This window comes from Macaca nemestrina, chromosome 1 (genome assembly GCF_043159975.1).
Source record: "Macaca nemestrina isolate mMacNem1 chromosome 1, mMacNem.hap1, whole genome shotgun sequence".
In the NCBI taxonomy this organism is placed as follows: domain Eukaryota; kingdom Metazoa; phylum Chordata; class Mammalia; order Primates; family Cercopithecidae; genus Macaca; species Macaca nemestrina.
In genome coordinates this window covers 208,639,119-208,662,318 of record NC_092125.1, presented here as the reverse complement: position 1 = coordinate 208,662,318, position 23,200 = coordinate 208,639,119, and the positions used below count along the sequence as shown (strand labels likewise).

At 41.0% G+C, this 23,200-nt stretch overlaps 1 protein-coding gene across 2 annotated transcripts in view; it reads left to right on the top strand.

The window, feature by feature from the left end:
- The window catches only part of MACO1 (macoilin 1), a 70,574-nt gene that overhangs the window by 21,940 nt on the left and 25,434 nt on the right, over positions 1–23,200 (top strand). For both annotated transcript variants that reach the window (XM_011762899.3, XM_071098360.1), the window contains exons 4-6: positions 2,937–3,060; positions 5,637–5,815; positions 7,396–7,897. In XM_011762899.3, coding sequence (XP_011761201.1) covers positions 2,937–3,060; positions 5,637–5,815; positions 7,396–7,897 — 805 coding nt within the window. The remainder of the gene's footprint in view (positions 1–2,936; positions 3,061–5,636; positions 5,816–7,395; positions 7,898–23,200) is intronic.

The following is a 23,200-nucleotide window of genomic DNA, read 5'->3' as shown; positions in this document are numbered from 1 at the left end:
AAAAAAGAAAATATCTGTTTTTGTTGTGTGAAATTCTTAAGAATGGTTGAGACCATTAGCTGGCTTCACAGAGCATCCAGTGTCAACTTCACTCAGGTACTAGGACTAAGGGAAGTTCTCCTCAGAAGCAGATTTAATACTGTCTCTGAACTTGGGCCCAGTTTGTTTAGACTCTGGGGTTTACTCTTCAACAAAATGAGGAGGTTAGACAAAATGATCTTCCTAGTTTCAAGATACTATGATTTTTCTTTAGTTTCATCCCAAAGATCCTTAGCAAAAAGTCACTAATTTTTTCCCGCTCGTGCCCATGTAGTCCACTTTCATAAATACCCCATCATTAGTCATGTCCTGATATAGATGGACCTAGCCTGCAGATTTTGATTCCAAAAGCCAATGGACATTTGCCTTTATTTGCATCTTATTTTGTTGCAAGTTGCTTTTTCCTCCCATGAAAATTGTTTTTAATTACAAAAGGAATATGAGTTTGTGCTTTAGAAAAACATTTTTTGAAGGCCGGGCACGGTGGCTCAAGCCTGTAATCCCAGCACTTTGGGAGGCTGAGACGGGCGGATCACAAGGTCAGGAGATCGAGACCATCCTGGCTAACACGGTGAAACCCCGTCTCTACTAAAAAATACAAAAAGCTAGCCGGGCGAGGTGGCGGGCACCTGTAGTCCTAGCTACTCAGGAGGCTGAGGCAGGAGAATGGCGTGAACCCGGGAGGCGGAGCTTGCAGTGAGCTGAGATCTGGCCACTGCACTCCAGCCCGGGTGACAGAGCGAGGCTCCGTCTCAAAAAAAAAAAAAAAAAAGATAAAAATTTTTTGAACAGTACTTAAGTGCCAGAAACATTTCTTTGTCCTACAACTTGTTCTTACTTATGGATTTTATTTTATTTTATTTTTTTTGAGACGGAGTCTTGCTCTGTCACCCAGGCTGGAGTACAATGGCCGGATCTCAGCTCACTGCAAGCTCCGCCTCCTGAGTTCACGCCATTCTCCTGCCTCAGCCTCCCGAGTAGCTGGGACTACAGGCGCCCGCCACCTTGCCCGGCTAGTTTTTTGTATTTTTTAGTAGAGATGGGGTTTCACCATGTTAGCCAGGATGGTCTCGATCTCCTGACCTCGTGATCCGCCCGTCTTGGCCTCCCAAAGTGCTGGGATTACAGGCTTGAGCCACCAAGCCCGGCAGGATTTTATTTTTTTTATGTCATTCCATGACAGTGCAGATCTTCCTCATTCTTTAGGAAACCTTCAACATATTTCATTATATAGATTTATCATAAAGTTTCCTGTTGATGAACATTTAAATTATAAATTTTTGCTTTTGCAAATAATATTATGTTGAATTTTTTTTTTTTTTTTTTTTTTTTTTGAGGCAAAGTCTCGCTCTGATACCCAGGCTGGAGTCCAGTGGCGCAGTCTCGGCTCACTGCAACCTCCACCTCCTGGGTTCAAGCAAATCCTCTGCCTCTGCCTCCTGAGTAACTGGAATTATAAGTGTGTGCCACCATGCCCAGCTAATTTTTGTATTTTAGTAGAGATAGGATTTCACCATGTTAGGCTGGTCTTGAACTCCTGACCTCGTGATCTGCCCACCTCGGCCTCCCAAAGTGCTGGGATTACAAGCATGAGCCACCATGCCTGGCCCTACAGTGAATTTATTTATTTATTTATTTATTTATTTATTTATTTATTTGAGATGGAGTTTCGTTCTTGTTGACTAGGCTGGAGTACAGTGGTGCCATCTCAGCTCACTGTAACCTCTGCCTCCCAGGTTCAAGCGATTCTCCTGCCTTAGCCTCCCAAGTGGCTGGGATTACTGGCACCTGCCACCATGCCCAGCTAATTTTTGTATTTTTAGTAGAAACGGGGTTTTGCCATGTTGGCCAGGCTGGTCTTCAACTCCCAACCTCAGGAGATCGCCCTCCTAGGCCTCCCAGAGTGCTGGGATTAAAGGCGTGAACCACCACACCCAGCCCAGTGAATATTTTTTATGTATTTATCTTAAGGCTCTTTTATGTTTCTATAGGGTAGATTCTTAGAAGTGGAATTTCTGGGCTGGGTGTGGTGGCTCACACCTGTAATCCCAGCACTTTGGGAGGCCGAGGCGGGCGGATCACGAGGTCAGCAGATCAAGACCATCCTGGCTAACACGGTGAAACCCCCTCTCTACTAAAAATACAAAAAATTAGTGGGTCGCGGTGGCAGTCGCCTGTAGTCCCAGCTATTCGTGAGGTTGAGGCAGGAGAATTGCTTGAACCCGAGAGGCAGAGCTTACAGTGAGCCGAGATCGCGCCACTGCACTCCAGCCTGGGCAACAGAGCGAGACTCAGTCTCAAAAAAAAAAAAAAAAAAAAAACGAAGTGGAATTTCTGGGTAAAGGAAAGCTACAAGTATTTACATTTAAATGCCAAATTGCCATCTAAAATAGTTGCCTCAATTTATATTATTGCCAAGTATGAAAATGAACCTTTCCCCATACCCTCCCTATGCTATTATCTGTCTTTAAAAATTTTATCTAATAGTTAAGAAAATGGAATCTGATTGTTTTAATTTGTATTTCTCTAATCAATAGTTAACATCTTTTTGTATGTTTTTTAGCCATCTATAGTTCTTATTTTGCGACTTGTAAATTATTTTCTTCAGTTACCTTTTATTGATTTGTGGGAGCTCTTTGTATGTCAGGGCTATGAATCCTTTGTTTTACATACATTGTAAATATTTTTTGCCAGGATGTTTGTCTTTTATTTTTGTCAGTGATTCTGTGGAATCATTTGTCATATAAAAGCTTTCCGTTTGGATCAGTTTGCCTTTTAATTTAGTTTAGGTGAAGATCTTAATGAAAGTTACTGTCGTTGAATTAGTCTCCCAAACAATCCATCTGTTAGTTACTGTATCATTCATTCATGCTTGCCTCTCTGCTGCTTTCCCACAGAAAGGGGAGTGTGTTTGCCTACAGTGTCTCTCTGGATCCTCTTTGTTTATATTGAAGCAGCCATTAGATTTAAAGATCTCAAAAACTTTCATGTAGACCTTTGTCGTCCATTTGCTGCTCACTGGTAAGTATTACATAAATTGTGTGATGTGTGTGTGTGTGTGTATATATATATGTGTGTGTGTGTGTGTGTGTGTATATATATATATATATATTTTTTTTAGACGGAGTCCTGCTCTGTCACCCTGGCTGGAATACAGTGGCATGATCTTGGTTATGCAACCTCTGCCTCCCGGCTTCAAGCGATTTTCATGCCTCAGTCTCCCAAGTAGCTGGGATTACAGGCGCATGCTACCATGCCTGGCTAATTTTTGTATTTTTAGTAGAGACAGGGTTTCGTCATATTAGCCAGGCTGGTCTCGAACTCCTGACCTCAAGTAATCCACCTGCCTTGGCCTCCCAAAGTGCTGGGATTATAGGTGTGAGCCACCGCACCCAGCCAGTATTATATTCTTTATCTATAATTCATTTCACTGTAGAATGTTAAGTTCAACTGTAAATTTATTCTTAGAAAGTTTACATGGACCCAGAAAGCAGTACAGCATGGTTGGAAAGAGCATGAGCCCCCTTTTCAGGCAGATGGGTGAATCCCAGCTCTGTCCCCTGACAGCTGTGTTGCCTTGTGTGTGTCATTGCCTCTAAGCCATGGTTTTCTTTTTTTTTTTTTTTTTTTTTTTTTTGAGACGGAGTCTCGCTCTGTCGCCCAGGCTGGAGTGCAGTGGCCGGATCTCAGCTCACTGCAAGCTCCGCCTCCCGGGTTTACGCCATTCTCCTGCCTCAGCCTCCTGAGTAGCTGGGACCACAGGTGCCGCCACCTCGCCCGGCTAATTTTTTGTGTTTTTAGTAGAGACGGGGTTTCGCCGTGTTAGCCAGGATGGTCTCGATCTCCTGACCTTGTGATCCACCCGTCTCGGCCTCCCAAAGTGCTGGGATTACAGGCTTGAGCCACCGCGCCCGGCCCTAAGCCATGGTTTTCTTACCTGCCTCTCTGGGTCATGGGAAAAAGGAACTGAAGTGATACATCTAAAGTATTCAACTTAATGCCAAGCACATAGGTGTCTGATGAATGTTAGCTATGTTCATTATAATCAGGTAAAGATTCCAGAAGGTCTTGATGAAATATATGGCTATTTCATGAAACTTAAAATAATTCAGAATTTCCTTAGCCTATTTATAAAAGTAAGATAATATTATTAATAATTTTTGAATGAATATTATTTCTCTTTATAACATGCTAATGAATATTAAGATATTATTAATTAATTATTCATCTTAACCATGAAACATTTTTGAAAAATGAGCTTGATTGTTATTTATATCTATTGTGGAACTTACCACCTAATGTATGTTTCTCCTAAACACACCAATTTTTACTAATATTTATGGCAGAAACCAAAATAAACAGCAATCAACTAAAAAAAAAATACTGTTTCCAGTATTTTTAGTCTTTTTACAAACAAATTAAATGAACTTGGTCGAAAAACATGTCACCATAAGTTTGTAGTGAGACCACATTTAGACTAATTATAAATTGATACATTTTCATGTTAGTGAAACCTATATGGGCTTGACAGTGTTTGCAGAGGCTTTGAAATGTTGTTAGGCAGGCTGATAAGTTCAATGAAAATATTTAACTTTCTATCCCAGAGATTAGAGTTCTAAGTACAGCTGGTTTAATTTGGTGATACAAACCAAATGTTGGCACTGATCATATCAGATACTTATTTAAATGATTCTTGAATTTATGTATGACAGAATTTATATATGACAGAGTGTTTATGAACCAATCTTCAAGGAATAGCTGGTGGCAGTACCCGTCAGGCAGCAAGAAGATTAAGTTAAAGTAGTCACCTGAATTTGACCCTGCCTTCTAGTATTAAAAATCAAATGATGTTCTTGTGATTTTTTTTTTTTAACACGTTTACTTTTGGCTATGCATAAAGTCTCTACCCTTTTAGTTTTCAAAAGCATACAGGCCAGGCGTGGTGGCTCACACCTGTAATCCCAGCACTTTGGGAGGCCGAGGTGGATGGATCACCAGGTGGAGAGATCGAGACCATCCTGGCCAACATGGTGAAACCCTGTCTACTAAAAATACAAAATTAGCTGGGCATGGTGGCGCTGGCCTGTAGTCCCAGCTACTCGGGAGGCAGAGGCAGGAGACTCACTTGAACCTGGAAGGAGGAGGTTGCAGTGAGCCGAGATCGCGCCACTGCACTCCAGCCTGGGCAACAGAGCGAGACTCCGTTTCAAAAAAAAAAAAAAGGGTACAAATAGATGCCTAAGTTCTAATGCATAAGGTAGTTCTTCAGTATTTCTTCAAGGGATTAGCCACTGTATCTGACAGTCAACTGTGGTGACTCCTTGAATTAATTTGAAGAATGCCAAAGTCTAATGGGAAGTGTCCTCTTACGGTCTAGCAGTCCTGTTGTTCCTGGGGGTTTTGTTCTGTGTGCCAGTTGCTTCTGATTTCCACAGTGGACATTACATTTATTTGTGTGTCTAGTGAATGCTATTCTCAACTACCATCATCAATTAGAATTTATCTTTAAATTTTAAGCCATAGGTATTATCATGTGCTTGAGACACACATGGTTCATTTTAAACCTGCAATTACTGGCTGGATTGTCTTCTTTCTAGTATTGGGTACCCTGTGGTAACTTTGGGCTTTGGCTTCAAAAGTTACGTAAGCTACAAAATGCGGTTAAGGAAGCAAAAAGAAGTACAAAAAGAGAATGAGTTTTACATGCAACTTCTTCAACAAGCTCTCCCTCCAGAGCAACAGATGCTACAAAAGCAAGAAAAAGAGGCCGAGGAAGGTAGGTCTTTACCCTAAAGCTGTTGGCTCAATAGGCTAGTCATTATTTTGTCTCTTGGTAGAATTTTCTTTTCTGGAAAAGTAGTGAGGATTTCATTTTTTCTGTCTAATGGTGTTTCTCCTCAGGGTCATTGTTTTGTTTGGTCAATGAAATACAGATTGTGAATGAAGTTTTTTACATACTGTCTGAAGACTGTGTTTAAATATGTTTATTTTATTATTTTAAAATATATTTATATCTTTTTTATATTTTAATTCTGATTTTTTTTTTTAAATTTAGTTTTTTGAGACAGGGAGGGTCTCACTCTGTTGCCTAAGCCGGAGTGCAGTGGTAACAGTTATGGCACACTGCAGCCTCAAACTCCTGGGAGCAAAGTAATGCTCCCTCCTCAGCCTCCTGAACAGCTGCTACCATAAGCACATGCCACTATGCCTGGCTAATTTTTTAAAATTATTTTTTTGTAGAGATGAGGTCTCATTGTGTTGTTCAGGCTGGTCTCGAACTCCTGATCTCAAGCAATCTTCCCACCTCCACCTCCTAAAGTACAGGGATTACAGGCATGAGCCATTTTGCCCAGCCTGTTTTACGTATTTTAAAATATATATTCTTAGCAACAAAATAGTATGGAACTATGTGAATTGGTAATTGAAGCAAGTCAAGAACCAAAGTATAAGCACAATGGAGATGTAGACATGTAGAATTGAACTTTTAGAAGCCAGATGTCTTCTGAATAGAGCCAAGATGGATAGGTCGTATTCTAAATGCTTCGTATAATGTAATGCAGATTTTAAATTGAACCATTTCTGATGGAATCTCTCTCATGGGCATTTGACCAATAGAAATAGATAATTGGCAGTAACTGGTTTCCATTGGTTTGAGAGTTGAAAGTTTGAGGTCGTGTTTTTATATATTTCAAAATTATCTTTTTGTCTGATGTGGTACAAAAATATCTCTTCAAGTAGATTTTAATAAATTGGAATGTGTAGACCCGAAACACAAAATTCTTTCTGAGTGGTCTGGTGAAGGATACAGAAGACTTCCTTATTACCTCAACACTAGAGTCCAGAAAAAGGATAGATGTCCTGTATCCTAAAATTATTCCTCTTCTTTTGTTTCATTTAACCTCTTTCTTTTCAGTAAAGTTATTAGCAGTTCATTTACTCCAGGTACTTAAAAAATATGACTTCTTAGGATCTGCCTTTGTCCTCTCACCTCAATGATAGGCGAGTTTGATTTGACTAATACACAAAGTGTGCCCTAATTATAAAACCCTGATCTTGTTTTCAAGACTAGATCTTTACTGGCCATCATTTTCATAAATGATGGCGATTTTCTAAATGTGGAGTTTCTTAAAGGTATTTGGATTTTCTTCTGTTTTTCTTCCTACATCTTCTAGTAAATTATGAGGATTTGCTTCTTGATTAGCGTAATGTACTGTGGTTATTACTTCTAAATGAGTGTGCAAACTAATGTGAATTTCTTAAGTGTAGATAATAGTTTGTTGAATTAATCTGTGTTGTTAAAAAACTAAATACTCCGGTGTGGGCTTTTTGTTTGTTGGTTTGTTTTTGGTATTGTAGCAGCCAAAGGATTACCTGATATGGATTCTTCGATCCTTATACACCACAACGGAGGTATCCCAGCCAACAAAAAACTCTCCACAACTTTGCCAGAGATAGAATACCGAGAAAAAGGAAAAGAAAAGGACAAGGATGCCAAAAAACACAACCTTGGAATAAATAACAACAATATTCTACAACCTGTAGACTCTAAAATACAAGAGATTGAGTATATGGAAAACCATATCAATAGTAAAAGATTAAATAATGATCTTGTGGGAAGTACAGAAAATCTCTTGAAAGAGGACTCATGCACTGCTTCCTCAAAAAATTACAAAAATGCCAGTGGAGTTGTGAACTCCTCACCTCGAAGTCATAGCGCCACAAATGGGAGCATTCCTTCCTCATCTAGTAAAAATGAGAAGAAGCAGAAATGCACTAGCAAGAGCCCAAGTACACACAAGGACTTAATGGAAAACTGTATTCCTAATAACCAGCTAAGCAAACCAGACGCACTGGTAAGGTAAGTGCGCATGCTGTGTCCTAACACTTTCCAGTAAACTTGATGTACTCTCGACATACTCCCATATGGGCCTGTAGGGATTGTTTGTAATCAGATACTGTGACTAGTGACATGTGGTGTTTTACATGAGTTTGTTGGCCACCTTGTGTTATTGTGTTGAAGCATTGACTTCAGCTACTTCCAGTGTTCTGAATAAGGAGTGACAGTGATTACTTCCCACATGTGACAAATTGACCTGTAACTTGATTCTTCTAGTAGTGTTGAAAGGCACTTCTTTGGTCCTTGTCCTTTTCTCTTTGCATGTCCAAAGTTCTTTTGGCAAAAACACAAAAAGAAGAGTTTGTGCTTGTTCATGCAAATCTCTGTCAAACAGATACACATTGCAGGAGAGGGGTGAGAAAGTTGTCCTTATTACTTTGTGCTTGTTTTGTTTTTCTGTTTGTTTTTAAAATATGAATTATCCTAGATAACTCTGGGAAAGTTAGGTTTGAAAAGCAATTTCTTTCACAAATATCTATGGACAAACACAGTGTTAGTCACGGAGTTTAATTAGGAATGTTCCTTTTCTCATTTTAATTAAATGAATTTTTTTTTTTTTTTTTTGAGATGAAGTCTTGCTCTGTCGCCCAGGCTGGCACGATCTCGGCTCACTGCAACCTCCGCCTCCTGGCTCCAAGTGATTCTCCTGCCTCAACCTCCCGACTAACTGGGATTACAGGTGCTTGCCACCACACCCAGCTAATTGTTTTGTATTTTTAATAGAGACAGGATTTCACCATGTTGGCCAGGCTGGTCTCAAACTCCTGACCTCAGGTGATCCACCCACTTCGGCCTCCCAAAGTGCTGGGATTACAGATGTGAGCCACTGCGCCCGGCCATAAAAGAATAACATTGTTTTATTATGTTGACTGGCTCAGACTTAATTTTACTGGATTTTATGTGGTTTATGTTAGGCAAACACAAATATGTTCCTTTCACCTCAGATCTTTAATTTGGAAACTGAGATCTAAACTGGAGCTTTTCTGTGTGTATGTAACTCAAGAGGGCAATTGAAACTCTCCCCTTCTAGTAAGTTATATTCCTCTTCCTCTGGCTTGCTTTAGGCAGTCCTTTAGGCAATCCATTTATTCTAGGAAGGAGGCTTTCCAGCATTATAAATGGTATGAACTAGATTATTAATTTGTTTTAATTTTCTGATTGGCAGTTAAACTAAGCGAGGTATATCTGGGTTCTACTAATAGAAACTCTTGAGGTTTCACAGCCCCCAGGCTACTTTGGGAAGCATACTATTGCTGTTGCCTGGCTGGCATCCATATCCATTTGTTATGACATTCTGGCCATTGTGCCCAGCAGAAAAAAATACGTGGAAAAGAACCCTCCTCCTCCAGATGCCCATGGGAGAAAGACCAATTAGTTGACCTTCTATTTCAGAAGGAATATCCCACAAATTCAGTAAATGCTATACATGAAACATCTGTCACAGCTATTTACCATCCTTTTTCCTACACAATTTTTTTTTGAGATAGGATCTCACTGTGTTGGCCAGGCGGGAGTGTAGTGGCGTGATCACACCTAACTATAGACTCCACTTCCCCGGGCTCAGGTTTTCCTCCCACTTCACCCTCCTGTGTAGCCAGGACTACAGGCGCATGCCACTATGTCTGGCTAATTTTTAAAATTTTTTGTAGAAAGGAGATCTCACCATGTTGCCCAGGCTGACCCAAGTTTAGTAATAGCAGTCAAGCCACAATACTTTTTCTTTGCTGGTTGTTGCAGAGAAAGCAGTCAGAGCTCGGTCTTGTGCTACCATTGCCCTTGGGTCCCGGTTGTGATATTGATTGACTCTACTATCTGATCTGTTTTTAGTAGAGAAGTTCAAGGACTCAGATGGCTAATTGTCCAGTAAGCTGGGGATGATGACATGGGTCCAGTACCCCCATGCCTACACCTAAGGAGTATGCTTCTTCCTGTGGTCACTAATGCGTACTCTGCCTTGACCTACAGTGCCCCAGGTATTACTCTGTTTTGGAGAACTATTTGCTTTCAAGTGACTAATAGACAACATTGTATTTAAGTAGGTTTATAAGCTCCCACAGTATTATTTTCAACTTTTAATGTTATAAAAAATAAGGAGATGATCTAAATATCTGATAATGGGAGAAATTTAAAATAAATTATGGTCCATCCATTTGGTAAACTTTTAATATAGATATTATAAAATCATACTTTTGAGCCATATTAAAGAATATGGGGAAGTATGTCAAAGCATTTCATGAATAAAGGAGAAAGCAATTTAATGAAAAACAATTTTTTCTAATATATGTAGAAAAATGATTTAAAGGGAAAAGAACCAAATTGTTAACAATAGTTGTTACCCCTTGATAATATTGGGCGTTTATTTTTTCTTTTTATTTTTATACATTTTCACGTTTTTCTATGATGAACAACAGTGAAGAATTTAAAAGGAAAGGCATCTATCTGAGCAGATTATCCAGCTTGGTTGGAGGAGGTCTTATCTTACTTCCTTCTGCCCTTCCTTAACTGTCTCCTCTGTTTCCTCTTGTTTGACTTCATGTATGTTTTGATCCATATCAGTGAGACTGTGACTGATTCACACCTGACATGTTTGAGTTGTTAGCTAAAGAGTGAGTTTGTTATCCAGATGAAGAAGGCTGGACTCAGTGGTCTCTAAGATCCCTTCTGATGCAAACATACAGTGCTGACAGTATGTACATGGACTGTTTGCTTCTGCAGGCACACTTGGGGTGGTGCACAGTTTCAGGCTGACAGACTTCCACGGGGATGCTTTAGCGATAAAATTGATCTCTTCTTCCTTTTTTTTTTTTTAATTTTAGATTTAGGAGGTACACACGTGTTCATATGCAGGTTTGTTGCAAGGGCATATTGCATGATGCTGAGCTTTGGGCTTCTATTGATCCCATTACCTAGACAGTGAACATAGTACCCAATAGGAAGGTTTTTCAGCCCTTGACTGCCTCCCTCCCTTCCTCCTTTTCAAGTCCCTAGTGTCTGTTGTTCCAGTCTTTCTGTCCATGTGTCCCCAAGTTGATCTACCCTTTTCTAAGTGTTGAAGACAAAATTTGAAAACCAGTACTGTATTAACCAACCAGTAACTCTACTGTAATAATAGATTAATTGCAACACATTCTGCAGCTATGTCTGTCTGAAAACTGTGGGTGAGAACTGGTATTTTTGAGCAACCAATTCAGTGACTTTTAGGGGGAAAATTCATTACTGCTCCACCAGTTTCAAGGAGAATTCTTATAGCTTGGTTTGGCTGTCCAGTTAAGGTTTGATGGCTATTCCTTGTAAAAGGGCAGGCAGTCTGGCAGGTCTTTCTCAAGCTCTCTCAGCTCTAGGGATGTTATTTAGTATGCTATATACCACGGGTTACAATAGCACACAGGCCAAATCTGGCCCACTGCCTGTTTTTGTAAAAATAAATTTTACTGGAACACAGCCACTCTCATTCATTTACATTATATCAATGGCCACTTTCGTGCTACAGTGGCAGGGCTGAATAGCTGCCACAGAGACTATGGCCTGCAAAGCTGAAAGTATATACTGTCTGGCCCTTTACAGAAAAAGTGTGCTGATGTCCATTGTATAGCAGTCACTTGTTTTGAAGATCTTTCCCCCTTACTAGATTGTGAGCTCCAGGGAGCGGAAGCTGCTTCTCTTCATTTTTAATATCTCTCTATAAAAATAGAGTGCTTAGTGAATGTTGAATCAATGAATGATATATGGGGACAAGGAACTGGTTGAATGGAAGAAGCGCTGCTTTATGAGGAAATACAGGAGAATGTGGAGCAGAAGGTGCTGGGTGGATTGCTAAGGTAAAGAAATGTGGAGGAAGGTGAGGAACCTGGGAATAAATAGGTGTTACCTATAGGGTCCTTTCTTAGAAAGTTTGGGAACTTGCCAAAGCCAGTCCGGAGTACTCTGTTGGTTTTAGAAATGTATACCTTACAAAATGACCCTGTGTTCTGCCAGCTTGATTTCTGAATTATTTACCTAAGATATTTAAAAACAGACTTAATGGGCCGGGCGCGGTGGCTCAAGCCTGTAATCCCAGCACTTTGGGAGGCCGAGATGGGCGGATCACGAGGTCAGGAGATCGAGAGACGATCCCGGCTAACACGGTGAAACCCCGTCTCTACTAAAAAATACAAAAAAATAGCCGGGCGAGGTGGCGGGCGCCTGTAGTCCCAGCTACTCGGGAGGCTGAGGCAGGAGAATGGCGTAAACCCGGGAGGCGGAGCTTGCAGTGAGCTGAGATCCGGCCACTGCACTCCAGCCTGGGTGACAGAGCAAGACTCCGTCTCAAAAAAAAAAAAATAAATAAATAAATAACAGACTTAATGTTGGAAGCCAAAAATGGTTTTGATTCCAACGTGAGAAAAATTCTAGTCAAAAACAGAAAAATCAATGAGGAAGATCCATTGTTTTAACTAAGTACTGAGTTGGAAAGGAATAATATAAATTAGAATAAGGTTGGTTTAAAATTTTTCCTCAGTGGTCAATTAAAAATATTTTAAGTGTGAAAAAAGTCTTTACAATTTTAGATAAAAGAAAAAGAGAAAATAGTCCCACAATCATGACACAAATCACTGTTAAAATTTTGTTGTCTTCTCATAGGCTAATTATATATAATTGTCATCATAGCATTTTATAGTGTTTTTTAAAATAGATCTTAATGTTTAGAACAGTTTTAGGTTCACAGGAAAATTGAGTGGAAGATACAGAGATTTCTCATATGCCTGCTGTCCCCACGCATGCCTAGCCTTCCCATTGTCAGCATCCCCCACCAGAGTGGTGCATTTGTTACACAGATGAACCTCCATTGACACATCATTATCACCTAGTCCATAGTTTACTTTAGGATTCGTTCTTAGTGTTAAACAGTCTTACAGGTTTTAATAAATTTATAATGGCATGTATCTACCATTATAGTATACACAGTAGTTTTACTGCCCTAGAAATCCTCTGTGCTCCATCTGTCCATCCCTCTTCCCCTCCCCTGACCCCTGGGAAGTGCTGATCTTTTTCACTGTCTCTTTAGTTTTGCCTTTTCCAGAATGTTGTATAGTTGGAATCATATTGCATAGCCTTTTCAGGTTGACTTCTTTTGCTTAGTAATATGCATTTAAGATTCCTCCATGTCTCCTATAATTTCTTTTTCTTTTTCTTTTTCTTTTTTTTTTTTTTTTTTTGAGACGGAGTCTGGCTCTGTCACCCAGGCTGGAGTGCAGTGGCCGGATCTCAGCTCACTGCAAGCTCTGCCTCCCGGGTTCACGCCATTCTCCTGCCTCAGCCTCCCGAGTAGCTGGGATTACAGGCGCCCGCCACCTCGCCCAGCTAGTTTTTTGTATTTTTTAGTAGAGATGGGGTTTCACCGTGTCAGCCAGGATGGTCTCGATCTCCTGACCTTGTGATCCGCCCGTCTCGGCCTCCCAAAGTGCTGGGATTACAGGCTTGAGCCACCGCGCCCGGCCATCTTTTTCTTTTTTTTTTTTGAGATGGAGTCTTACTCTGTTGCCCAGGCTAGAGTGCAATGACGTGATCTCGGCTCACTGCAACCTCTGCCTCCCAGGTTCAAGCAATTCTCCTGCCTCAGCCTCCTGAATGGTTGGGATTATAGGCGGCCACCGCCACACCCGCTAATTTTTGTATTTTTCATACAGATGGGGTTTTGCGATGTTGGCCAGGCTGGTCTCAAACTCCTGACCTCAGGTGATCCGCCTGCCTAGGCCTCCCAAAGTTCTGGGATTACAGGTGTGAGCCGCCACACCCGCCTATAATTTCTGTCCCCCCACCGAAATAGAATCTTGCTGCTTGTCGCCCAGGCTGGAGTGCAAGGCGTGATCTCAGTTCACTGCAACCTTCACCTCCCAGGTTCAAGTGATTCTCCTGGCTCAGCCTCCAGAGTAGCTTGGATTACAGGCACCTGCCCCCGTGCCTGGCTAATTTTTTGTATTTTTAGTAGAGACGGTTTTTTAGTAGAGATAGGGTTTTGCCATGTTAACCAGGCTGGTCTTGAACTCCTGACCTCAGGTAATCCAGCCACCTCAGCCTCCCAAAGTGCTGGAATTACAGGTATGAGGCACTGTGCCTGGGCAATTTTTTTTTTTTTTTTTAATTTAAATATAGAGACAGGAACTCACTATGTTGCCCAGGCTGGTCTCGAACTCCTGTGCTCAAGTGATCCACTTGCCCCGGCCTCCCAAAGTTCTGGGATTACAGGTATGAGCCATCATGCCCAACCCGCTCTGTGTCTTTTCCTGGCCTAGTAGCTCATTTCTTTTTAGTGCTGAATAATATTCTATTGTCTGGATATACCACAAGTTTGTCCATTCACCTGCTGAAGGACATCTTGGTTTTTTCCAAGTTTTGGCAATGATAAATAAAGCTGTAAACATCTATGTGCCGGTTTTGGGGTGGACATAAGTTTTCAACTTCTTTGAATAAATTCCAAGAGGCACAGTTGCTGGATCATAGAGTATATTTAGTTGTAAGAAACTGCCACAATGTCTTTGACAGTGGCCATACCATTTTGCATTCCCACCAGCAATGAATGGGAGTTCCTGTAAATCCTGACCAGCACTTGATATTGTCAGTGTTCTGGATTTTGGCCACCCTCATAGGTGGATAATGGTATCTCGTTGTTTTTTGTTTTTTGTTTTTTTTTTGAGATAGAGTCTCGCTCTGTCGCCCAGGCTGGAGTGCAGTGGCCGGATCTCAGCTCACTGCAAGCTCCGCCTCCCGGGTTCACGCCATTCTCCTGCCTCAGCCTCCCGAGTAGCTGGGACTACAGGCACCCGCCACCTCACCCGGCTAGTTTTTGTATTTTTTAGTAGAGACGGGGTTTCACCATGTTAGCCAGGACGGTCTCGATCTCCTGACCTCGTGATCCGCCTGTCTCGGCCTCCCAAAGTGCTGAGATTACAGGCTTGAGCCACTGTGCCTGGCCGGTATCTCGTTGTTTTAATTGGCATTTCCCTGGTGACATATGATATGATGTTACATCTTTTTATATGCTTGTTTACCATCCGTGCATCTTTTTTTGGTGAGGTGTCTGTTAAAGTCTTAGCCCACTTTTAAAATTTGTATAAATTCATGGGGTACAAGTACAATTTTGTTACATGCATGGATTGTGTATTGGTCAAGTCAGGACTTTCACCCAAATAATATACATTTTATCTGCTAACCAACTTCTCATCATTGACCCTCCTTCTATCCCCTCACCTTTCCGAGTCTCCATTGTCTATCATTCAACTCTCTGTGTCCATGTGTACACATTTTTTAGCACCCACTTATGAGTACGAACATGTAATATCAGGCTTTTCACGTCTGGCTTGTTTCACTTAATATAATGACCTCCATTTGTACCCATGTTGATGCGAAAGATGTAATTTCATTCTTTTTATGACTGAACAATATTCCGTTGTGTATGTATACCACATTTTCTTTGTCCAATGAAATGTATACCACGTTTTCATTGATGGACACTTAGGATGATTCCGTATCTTTGCTGTTGTGACTAGTGTGGTAGTAAACATACAAGTGCAGGTATATTTTTGATATATTGATTTCTTTTTCTTTGGGTAGCTAACCGGTAGTGGGATTGCTGGATCGAATGGCAGTTTTACTTGTAGTTCTTGGAGAAATCTCCATACTGTTTGCCATAGAAGTTGTATTAATTTACATTCTCACCAGCAGTGTTTAAGGGTTTCCTTCTCTCCACATCCTTGCCAACATCTGTTATTTTTTGTCTTTTTGATATTAGTTCGGCCCATTTTATTTATTTATTTATTTTTGAGATGGAGTTTCACTCTTGTTGCCCAGGCTAGAGTGCAATGGTGCCATCTTGGCTCACCACAACCTCCACTTCCTGGGTTCAAGCAATTCTCGTGCCTCAGCCTCTCGAGTAGCTGGGATTACAGACATGCGCCACCATGCCTGGATAATTTTGTGCTTTTAGTAGAGACGGAGTTTCTCCATGTTGGTCAGGCTGGTCTCAAACTCCCAACCTCAGGTGATTTGCCTGCCTCAGCCTCCCAAAGTGCTGGGATTACAGGCGTGACCCACTGCGCCCGGCCAGTTCAGCCCATTTTAAAATCAGTGTGTTTGTTTTCTTATTGTTGAGTTCTAAGAGTTCTTCCTATATTTTTGATAATAGTCCTTTATCAGATGCCTTTTACAAATGTTATACTTTCTCTCAGTCTGAGGCTTTTTATTCTCTTGACAGTGTCTTATAGAGCAGAAATTTTTATTTTAATGAGGTCTAGCTTATCAATTTTTTCTTTCATAGATCATGCCTTTATAGTTGTTTGTGTAGTTTTTGTGTCCTGCTTTTTTCACTTAAATTATATAAAAATCATTTTCTCAACTTAGTCTAACGCTCGTTTTTACATAGGGTGGAATATTTCATGGTAGGCCTGTGCGATCATTTAGAAACCATGCTCAGCCAGGCGCAGTGGCTCAATCCTAGCACTTTGGGAGGCCAAGGCAGGTGGATCATTTGAGGTCAGGAGTTCAAGACTAGCCTGACCAACATGGTAAAACCTCGTCTCTACTAAAAATACAAAATTAGCTGGGCATGGTGGCGCACACCTGTAACCCCAGCTACTTGGGAAGCTGAGGCTGGAGAATCGCTTGAACCTGAGTGGCAGAGGTTGCAGTGAGCCAAGATCGCACCACAGCACTCCAGCCTGGGCAACAGAGTGAGACTCTGAAAAAAAAAAAAAGAAAGAAAGAAATCACTCTCTAAGATCAGGCAGAGCAGGGTGCAGCACCTGAACTGCTGTCCTGAAGTTTCAAGGCCTGCAAACAGAGGAGTCAACAATTTTGTTTGTACTTGCCACAAGGTTCCCTCTCAAAACAGCCCAAGACCAAGTGGTTTCTTGTGGACAATTGTTATGTCTTTCAGTTTCCTTGTTAAGGGAGAGAATTTAACTCTTTGAGGTAACAAAATACTAAGTGATCTATAATCTGTGGAAATGTTGAAGCAAACGTCTCTTCTCTGTTTATTTCCATTCCACTGCCTTTTTTGTTAAGATAGATTGATCTTTTGTATTATAGTGTTTAATATATTATCAACCCTTTAAAGTAGTTGAATTGTGTCTGGTATGAAGAGTCAGAAAGGAAATGTATCCAGAGTTTGCTTGGTAAAGTACCACTTAGTAAAACTGAGTAGAATTTAGAATGATTTTTTTTTTTTGCAACTAGAAGAGATCTAAGAGCTATCTAGATCAGCTTCCTTGAACTCTGTTGTTTTTCATTTTTATCAGTGTAGTAAATGAACCTTAGAAGATTACATGGCTGCTGTGGGTGACCAAGCTAGGGTGACGGTGCCAGGACCAGAACTGAAGTTTCTTGACTTCTGGAACCCTTTCTGTTATACCATAGTACTTTAAAAATTTTTATCAGCTTGCTTTCTTGTTCTGCTTTATATTTTTTTGAGTTTTTGTTTTGAATGCAAATACAACTAACATTGGCCCAAGGATTGGCACTAGAGTGAGATTCTAGGATCTCATGGCTAAAATCTGTGGAAAAAATGGTTAGAATTTCGGAATTTTTTTTTCTGCTAAGAGAGGTGCTGTTGTGTGTTAAAACTTCTTGCTCTTGCCAAAGACACATGAGTGTACTTACTTATCTCTAAATAGAAGGGGGCCAGCTGCTTGTATCCTTGAAAGCTTACAGGATCTCTGAGACTTCAACTCTGATTAGGGCTAACTTGGGAATTGGTCTGGTCCAGACAGCCTAGAGCCCCACAGCATGGGAATCATTCTTTATATCTGGAGTAGGCTTAGCTTGGCAGCAGCAGATATAAAAGCCCTGAACTAGAAGACTTGAAACCAGGGATGCAACCATCAACTTACCCTGCAAAGAGGCCACCATTAACCTTGTTCCTCATTCTGCTTGGACGGCCTGGAGTCCTGGGGTGTGCACATTGCCATGGTGGTGTGAGTTCCTAGAAATTTTGAAGCCATGGAAGAGGAAAGTGCCTTTTCTTAAGGAGAATATGGAAATCTGGGTAAAGTGTAATATATTGAATACTCGCTCTTTTATTCTGCTCCAAATTCATTTGGTTATTTTAGGCACATCAAAATGATATTACTTATAACTTGGTTTGCTCCCACAATTAGTTCTGTTTATTTAGAGACTTGAGAGCCTAAAAGGAAATGGGGGAAATCATTGCTCAGGATTTTTGCAGGAATCTCCGAAGCAACTGGTAGACCTGCCTCAGAGAAGAGGGAGGCATAGAAAAGCACTTTGAGAGATTTTTAACTCATTTGTTTACACTGAGAAGTGTTTTTGTTTTGTTTTGTTTTGTTTTGTTTTGTTTTTGGAGACAGAGTCTCACTGTGTCGCCTAGGCTGAAGTGCAGTGGCGCAATCTCGGAACCTTCACCTCCCAGGTTCAAGTAATTCTCCTGCCTCAGCCTCCCAGGTAACTGGGATTACAGGCGGTGCCACGACACCTGGCTAATTTTTTAATTTTTTTAGTAGAGACAGGGTTTCACCATGTTGTCCAGGCTGGTCTTGAGCTCCTGACCTCAGGTGATCTGCCTGCCTTGGGCTCCCAAAGTGTTGGGATTACAGGCGTCAGCCACCACGCCAAGCTGAGAAGTGTTTAACTTACACTCATATGCAAGTACTAATTTAAATTAACAAATCTGAGTCTAGAGAAATATTTTTAGAGCTCATATATTGATAGCAACATAATCTATAAATAAGCTGTATAATGTTCTAGTCATCAGTGAGTATGTTGATTAGTGTTGTGTTTAGTTGTCTGTGGTACGAGTTTTTGTGACTCATTCCTTTCTAGTTTAAGTTGGTGAGTGAGCAAAGTGTCATTGCCCTTCGTTGTACTTTCTAGCCCACTTAAACCTTCTATTTATGTTTTATGATTTTAAAACATAAATCTGCCCTTTTTTCCTTAAAAGGAAACAATGAAGATAGCAAATGTTAAAAACAATCAGCTTTCTTCTGTGACTAGACTTTCCTGATGGCACACATTGCTCAAATGTGGCTTGACTAGCAATTCACAGACTTTCATACTTCTGAATTTAACCTTGTCTTCCAGCTACCAGCATTTAATACTGCTGTGTAACCTTTTTTTTTTTTTTTTTTTTTTTTTTTTGAGACAGAGTCCCACTCTGTTGCCCAGGCTGTAGTGCAGTGGTCCAATCTTGGCTCACTGCAACCTCTGTCCTCTGGGTTCAAGTGATTCTCCTGCCTCAGTCTCCTGAGTAACTAGCACTGCAGGCGCTTGCCACCATGCCCAGCTAATTTTTGTAGAGAGGGGGGTTTCGCCATATTGACCAGGCTGGTCTCGAACTCCTGACTTTGTGATTCACCCGCCTCAGCTTCCCAAAGTGCTGGGATTATAGGTGTGAGCCACCATGCCCGGCCAACCTCTGACTTTTATAAGACTCCTTGGTGTATTTGGTCTTGCAGTTTAGGAAAAAACTACAGGAGACATTTTATAGTACTTATTTTTTGTTTCTCCACATTATGAGATGTCTACGCCCAATTTAAAATTATACATTAGTTGAATAGAAAGGACTATATTTTTATATACTGATTTTTCATAATCAGTGGATTCGATATGATTTGGTATGAATAACTATAAAACAGAGCAAAGTAAAGAGAGAGTGTCCCTATTTTATGATCTTAGAGAAGCATTTCAAAGCCACTAGTAAATTTGGGGGCCAATACTATTTACTATCTATCTTTCTATCATTCTTTATCTCTTACAGGAAACTGGCCTGGGTCAGGGTTAGGAGTGGATAAGGCTGGCTCCCACCTCCAGGGCAAGAGAGAAAGGTGCTGGTCCAAGTTGCAACAGAAGGTGGAGAAGAAGATTCAGAGCATATAGCCCAAGGTTGTTATAGGCATGAAGCAAGAATAGAATCCAAAGCTAGGACCTGACCATGGGGTTGAAGCAAGACAGAGCAGTCAGTTCAGCAGACAGAGCCTGTGAGCATTCCTGGACTGGTAACCCAGGGGCAGGTGGCCTCTCATGGACGATTCCATCCTTCCTCCAAGACCCTGACAAGTCCTTAGTGGGGAACCGGGAAAGATAACAAACAATTCTCTTGAAAGGTGCAAGCCCATCCTAAGGTAATTAAAGGAACCCAAGATTGTTTGCTAAAGTGGGCTGGGGAGGGGGCAGGTAGCAAAACAGATTGCATAGTATGACTCCATTGAAAAATATGGGTAGGGGCCAGGCGCGGTGGCTCACACCTGTAAGTCCACACTTTGGGAGGCTGAGGCAGGTGGATCATTCGAGGTCAGGAGTTCGAGACCAGCCTGGCCAACATGGCGAAACCCTGTCTCTACTAAAAATACAAAAATTAGCTGGGCGTGGTGGCATGTACCTGTAATCCCAGCTACTCAGGAGACTGAAGCATGAGAATTGCTTGAACCCAGGAGTCAGAGGTTGCAGTGAGCCGAGGTTGCAGTGAGCCAAGGTCACACCTCTGCACTCCAGCCTGGGCCACCGAGTGAGAACCTGTCTTTAAAAAAAACCAAAAAATACATACGGGTAGGGCCGGGTGCAGTGGCTTACACCTATAATTCCAGCACTTTGGGAGGTCAAAGCAGGTGGATCACATAAGGCCAGAGTTCGAGACCAGCCTGGCCAACATGGCAAAACTCTGTCTCTACTAAAAATACAAAAATCAGCTGAGTGCAGTGGCGGGCTCATGTAATCCCAGCTTCTCAAGAGGCTGAGGCACGCGAATCACTTGAACCTGAGAGACAGAGATTGCAGTGAGCAGAGATCGTGCCACTGCACTCCAGCCTGGGTGACAGAGCGAGACGCTGTCAAAAAAAAAAGAGAGAAAGAAAAAAAAATATGGGTAGATATATTTCTCATGTGCACAGAAAATTACTTGACATGTATAGCAGATGATCAATTGTAGTTGGCTGTCAGAGACATTTACTTTCTGCATTGTTAATTTCTGTATAGTTTAAGTTTTTATAACATGCTTATTATACCATAATAGAATGTAAGCTCAGTAAGGGCAGGGAACTTATTTTCACTGGTTTGTCATAGTACACAGTGCTTGGCTTGACACAGAGTAGATACTCAATAAATACTTGTTGAATTAATAAATACTCCCTTTGTGCAGGGAAAATACTGGGAAGCAGGGAGGATGGCGCCCAGTAATTTTATCACAGTGCAACTCACAGGCTTTTGAAGTTAGAAAACCTGAGTATCACATTAGACCCAATCGAGGACTACACATCCAGTGTCAAACTGTTTGTTATTTTTGAGAAGGTTATTAACAATTTTATTTCTAAATAGAAAGTCTTTTTACTCCAAACCCCTTTTCTTAGTATTTCACAGGGAGTTTTAAAACCAGCACCCTGTCGGTAGTTTTTCCCAAGGCTTTGAAAGAGGTGTAAGAATTTCTGGAAGTTACAAGGGAAAAGAGGAGAAAAATCCTCTGAGACACTGCTGTCAAAAAAGGCATTTGCTCTGGGAGTGGGGCTGGTTGTGCTTCAGGGCCAAGGAATCTAGACACAAGCCTCATCTCAGCCAGGAAGAGGGAAGATAATCTCAGTTTGCCTTATTTTATTCATCTTTCCTGGTGGGTCTAGCCCTCTCTCCTCGCCAGCCCCAGATCATTCTTTGTCTTTGTGGTAGCTGGAAATACAGCTCAGATCCTACATTTAAAAATACATATATATTATACTTTTAAGTTCTGGGATACGTGTGCAGAATGTGCAGGTTTGTTACACAGGTATACACATGCCATAGTGGTTTGCTGCACCCATCAACCCATCATCTACATTAGGTGTTTCTCCTAATGCTATTCCACCCCTAGCCCCCCACCCCCCAACAGGCCCCGGTGTGTGATGTTCCCCTCCCTGTGTCCACGTGTGCTCGTTGTTAATCTCCCACTTATGAGTGAGAACATGCAGTGTTTGGTTTTATGTTCCTGTGTTAGTTTGCTGAGAATGATGGTTTCCAGCTTCATCCATGTGTCTGTTCCAACCTTCTCTCCAAGGAGATCCTCCCGCTTAGAATACGTATTTGACTGCTTTCTCTCTAGTGCTACAGAGAGAATGGTACATTTGTTTGTTCTCTTCTGCTTTGAATGTATTTTGCTTGCATCAGGAGTAGTTTGTGAAAGAAAATCTGATCTTGGTAGACAGTGATTCAGGCTTTGGGGGTTCCCCTAGCTGCTTTCCCTGCAGGTGGCTACACAACAGGGTGCTGACAGATTGCTGCAGAGTCACCAGCTTGACCCCTCCGTGAGTGATGGCGACCACAGTAGGCCTTTCTGCCTCTGTGAGGCATAAAATAATTTTCTGGAACAGCATTATTCTAGCTGAGAGATAAAATTATAATAAAAATGTATGAAATTTTAGAATGGGAACTGTGAAAACTAGATACTTAGATGTTCTAGCTAGAGTAGATTAAATATGTTGGATATAAGCTGCTGCTAAATTATTTGGAAATTATCAAGTGGGAAAAAATAAGTAGTAGAGCCATCTGTCTATTTAGTAAGTTTAGTGTGTTTTCTGTCTCTGTGGAAACATGTTTCTGATTTATGTTTTTATAGCACTATGTCTGAGCAGATATACTTTGTCAGACCTGATTTTCATTTTCTGCTATGCCCATAATATTTTATATACCTATACTTTGACTCTGTTTATATTAATATACAATAAGTTTGAGTTTATTTTAACCATTGTAGGAATTTAAAACTATGGTATTCTGGGATATAAATGTGGTAATAGAGGCATGATTTTATACTTAAACAGGGTTATTTTGTGACTTGAAAACCATGTGGCATTTTAGAAACTAGGCAGAAGTGAATTTAAGCAAGCAGTTTACTGAATGTTACCATATCTAAGAGGCCAAACAGGAAGGTGATTAGGGTGTATGGATTAATTATGAAGTAACAGGTTATTGGGGAGGGGGCTTCTGCATAAACATGAAAAAAACACATTTTTATGTTGAGTACTGAAAGTTTATTCTATCAAAACTGATTTCTAGATAGACTGTTTGAAAGTCTACTCACTAGAATTGAGAAGGAACTATTACAAAACCTTGAAAGGCTTTGTGTTAAATTCTGAGTCAGTACCTCTGTTGGCATATAATGAATTGAGTTTTTTATCTAAGGAAGTTAGGGGTGGATTCCCTGAAGGGAAGGTAACCCCAAGGAAAAGGAACCATATTCTTTAAATATTATTCATGCTATAATTTAGAAACTGGCTATTTGGATACTTTGCCAGCCAATGTGGGTATATTTCAGTCTTT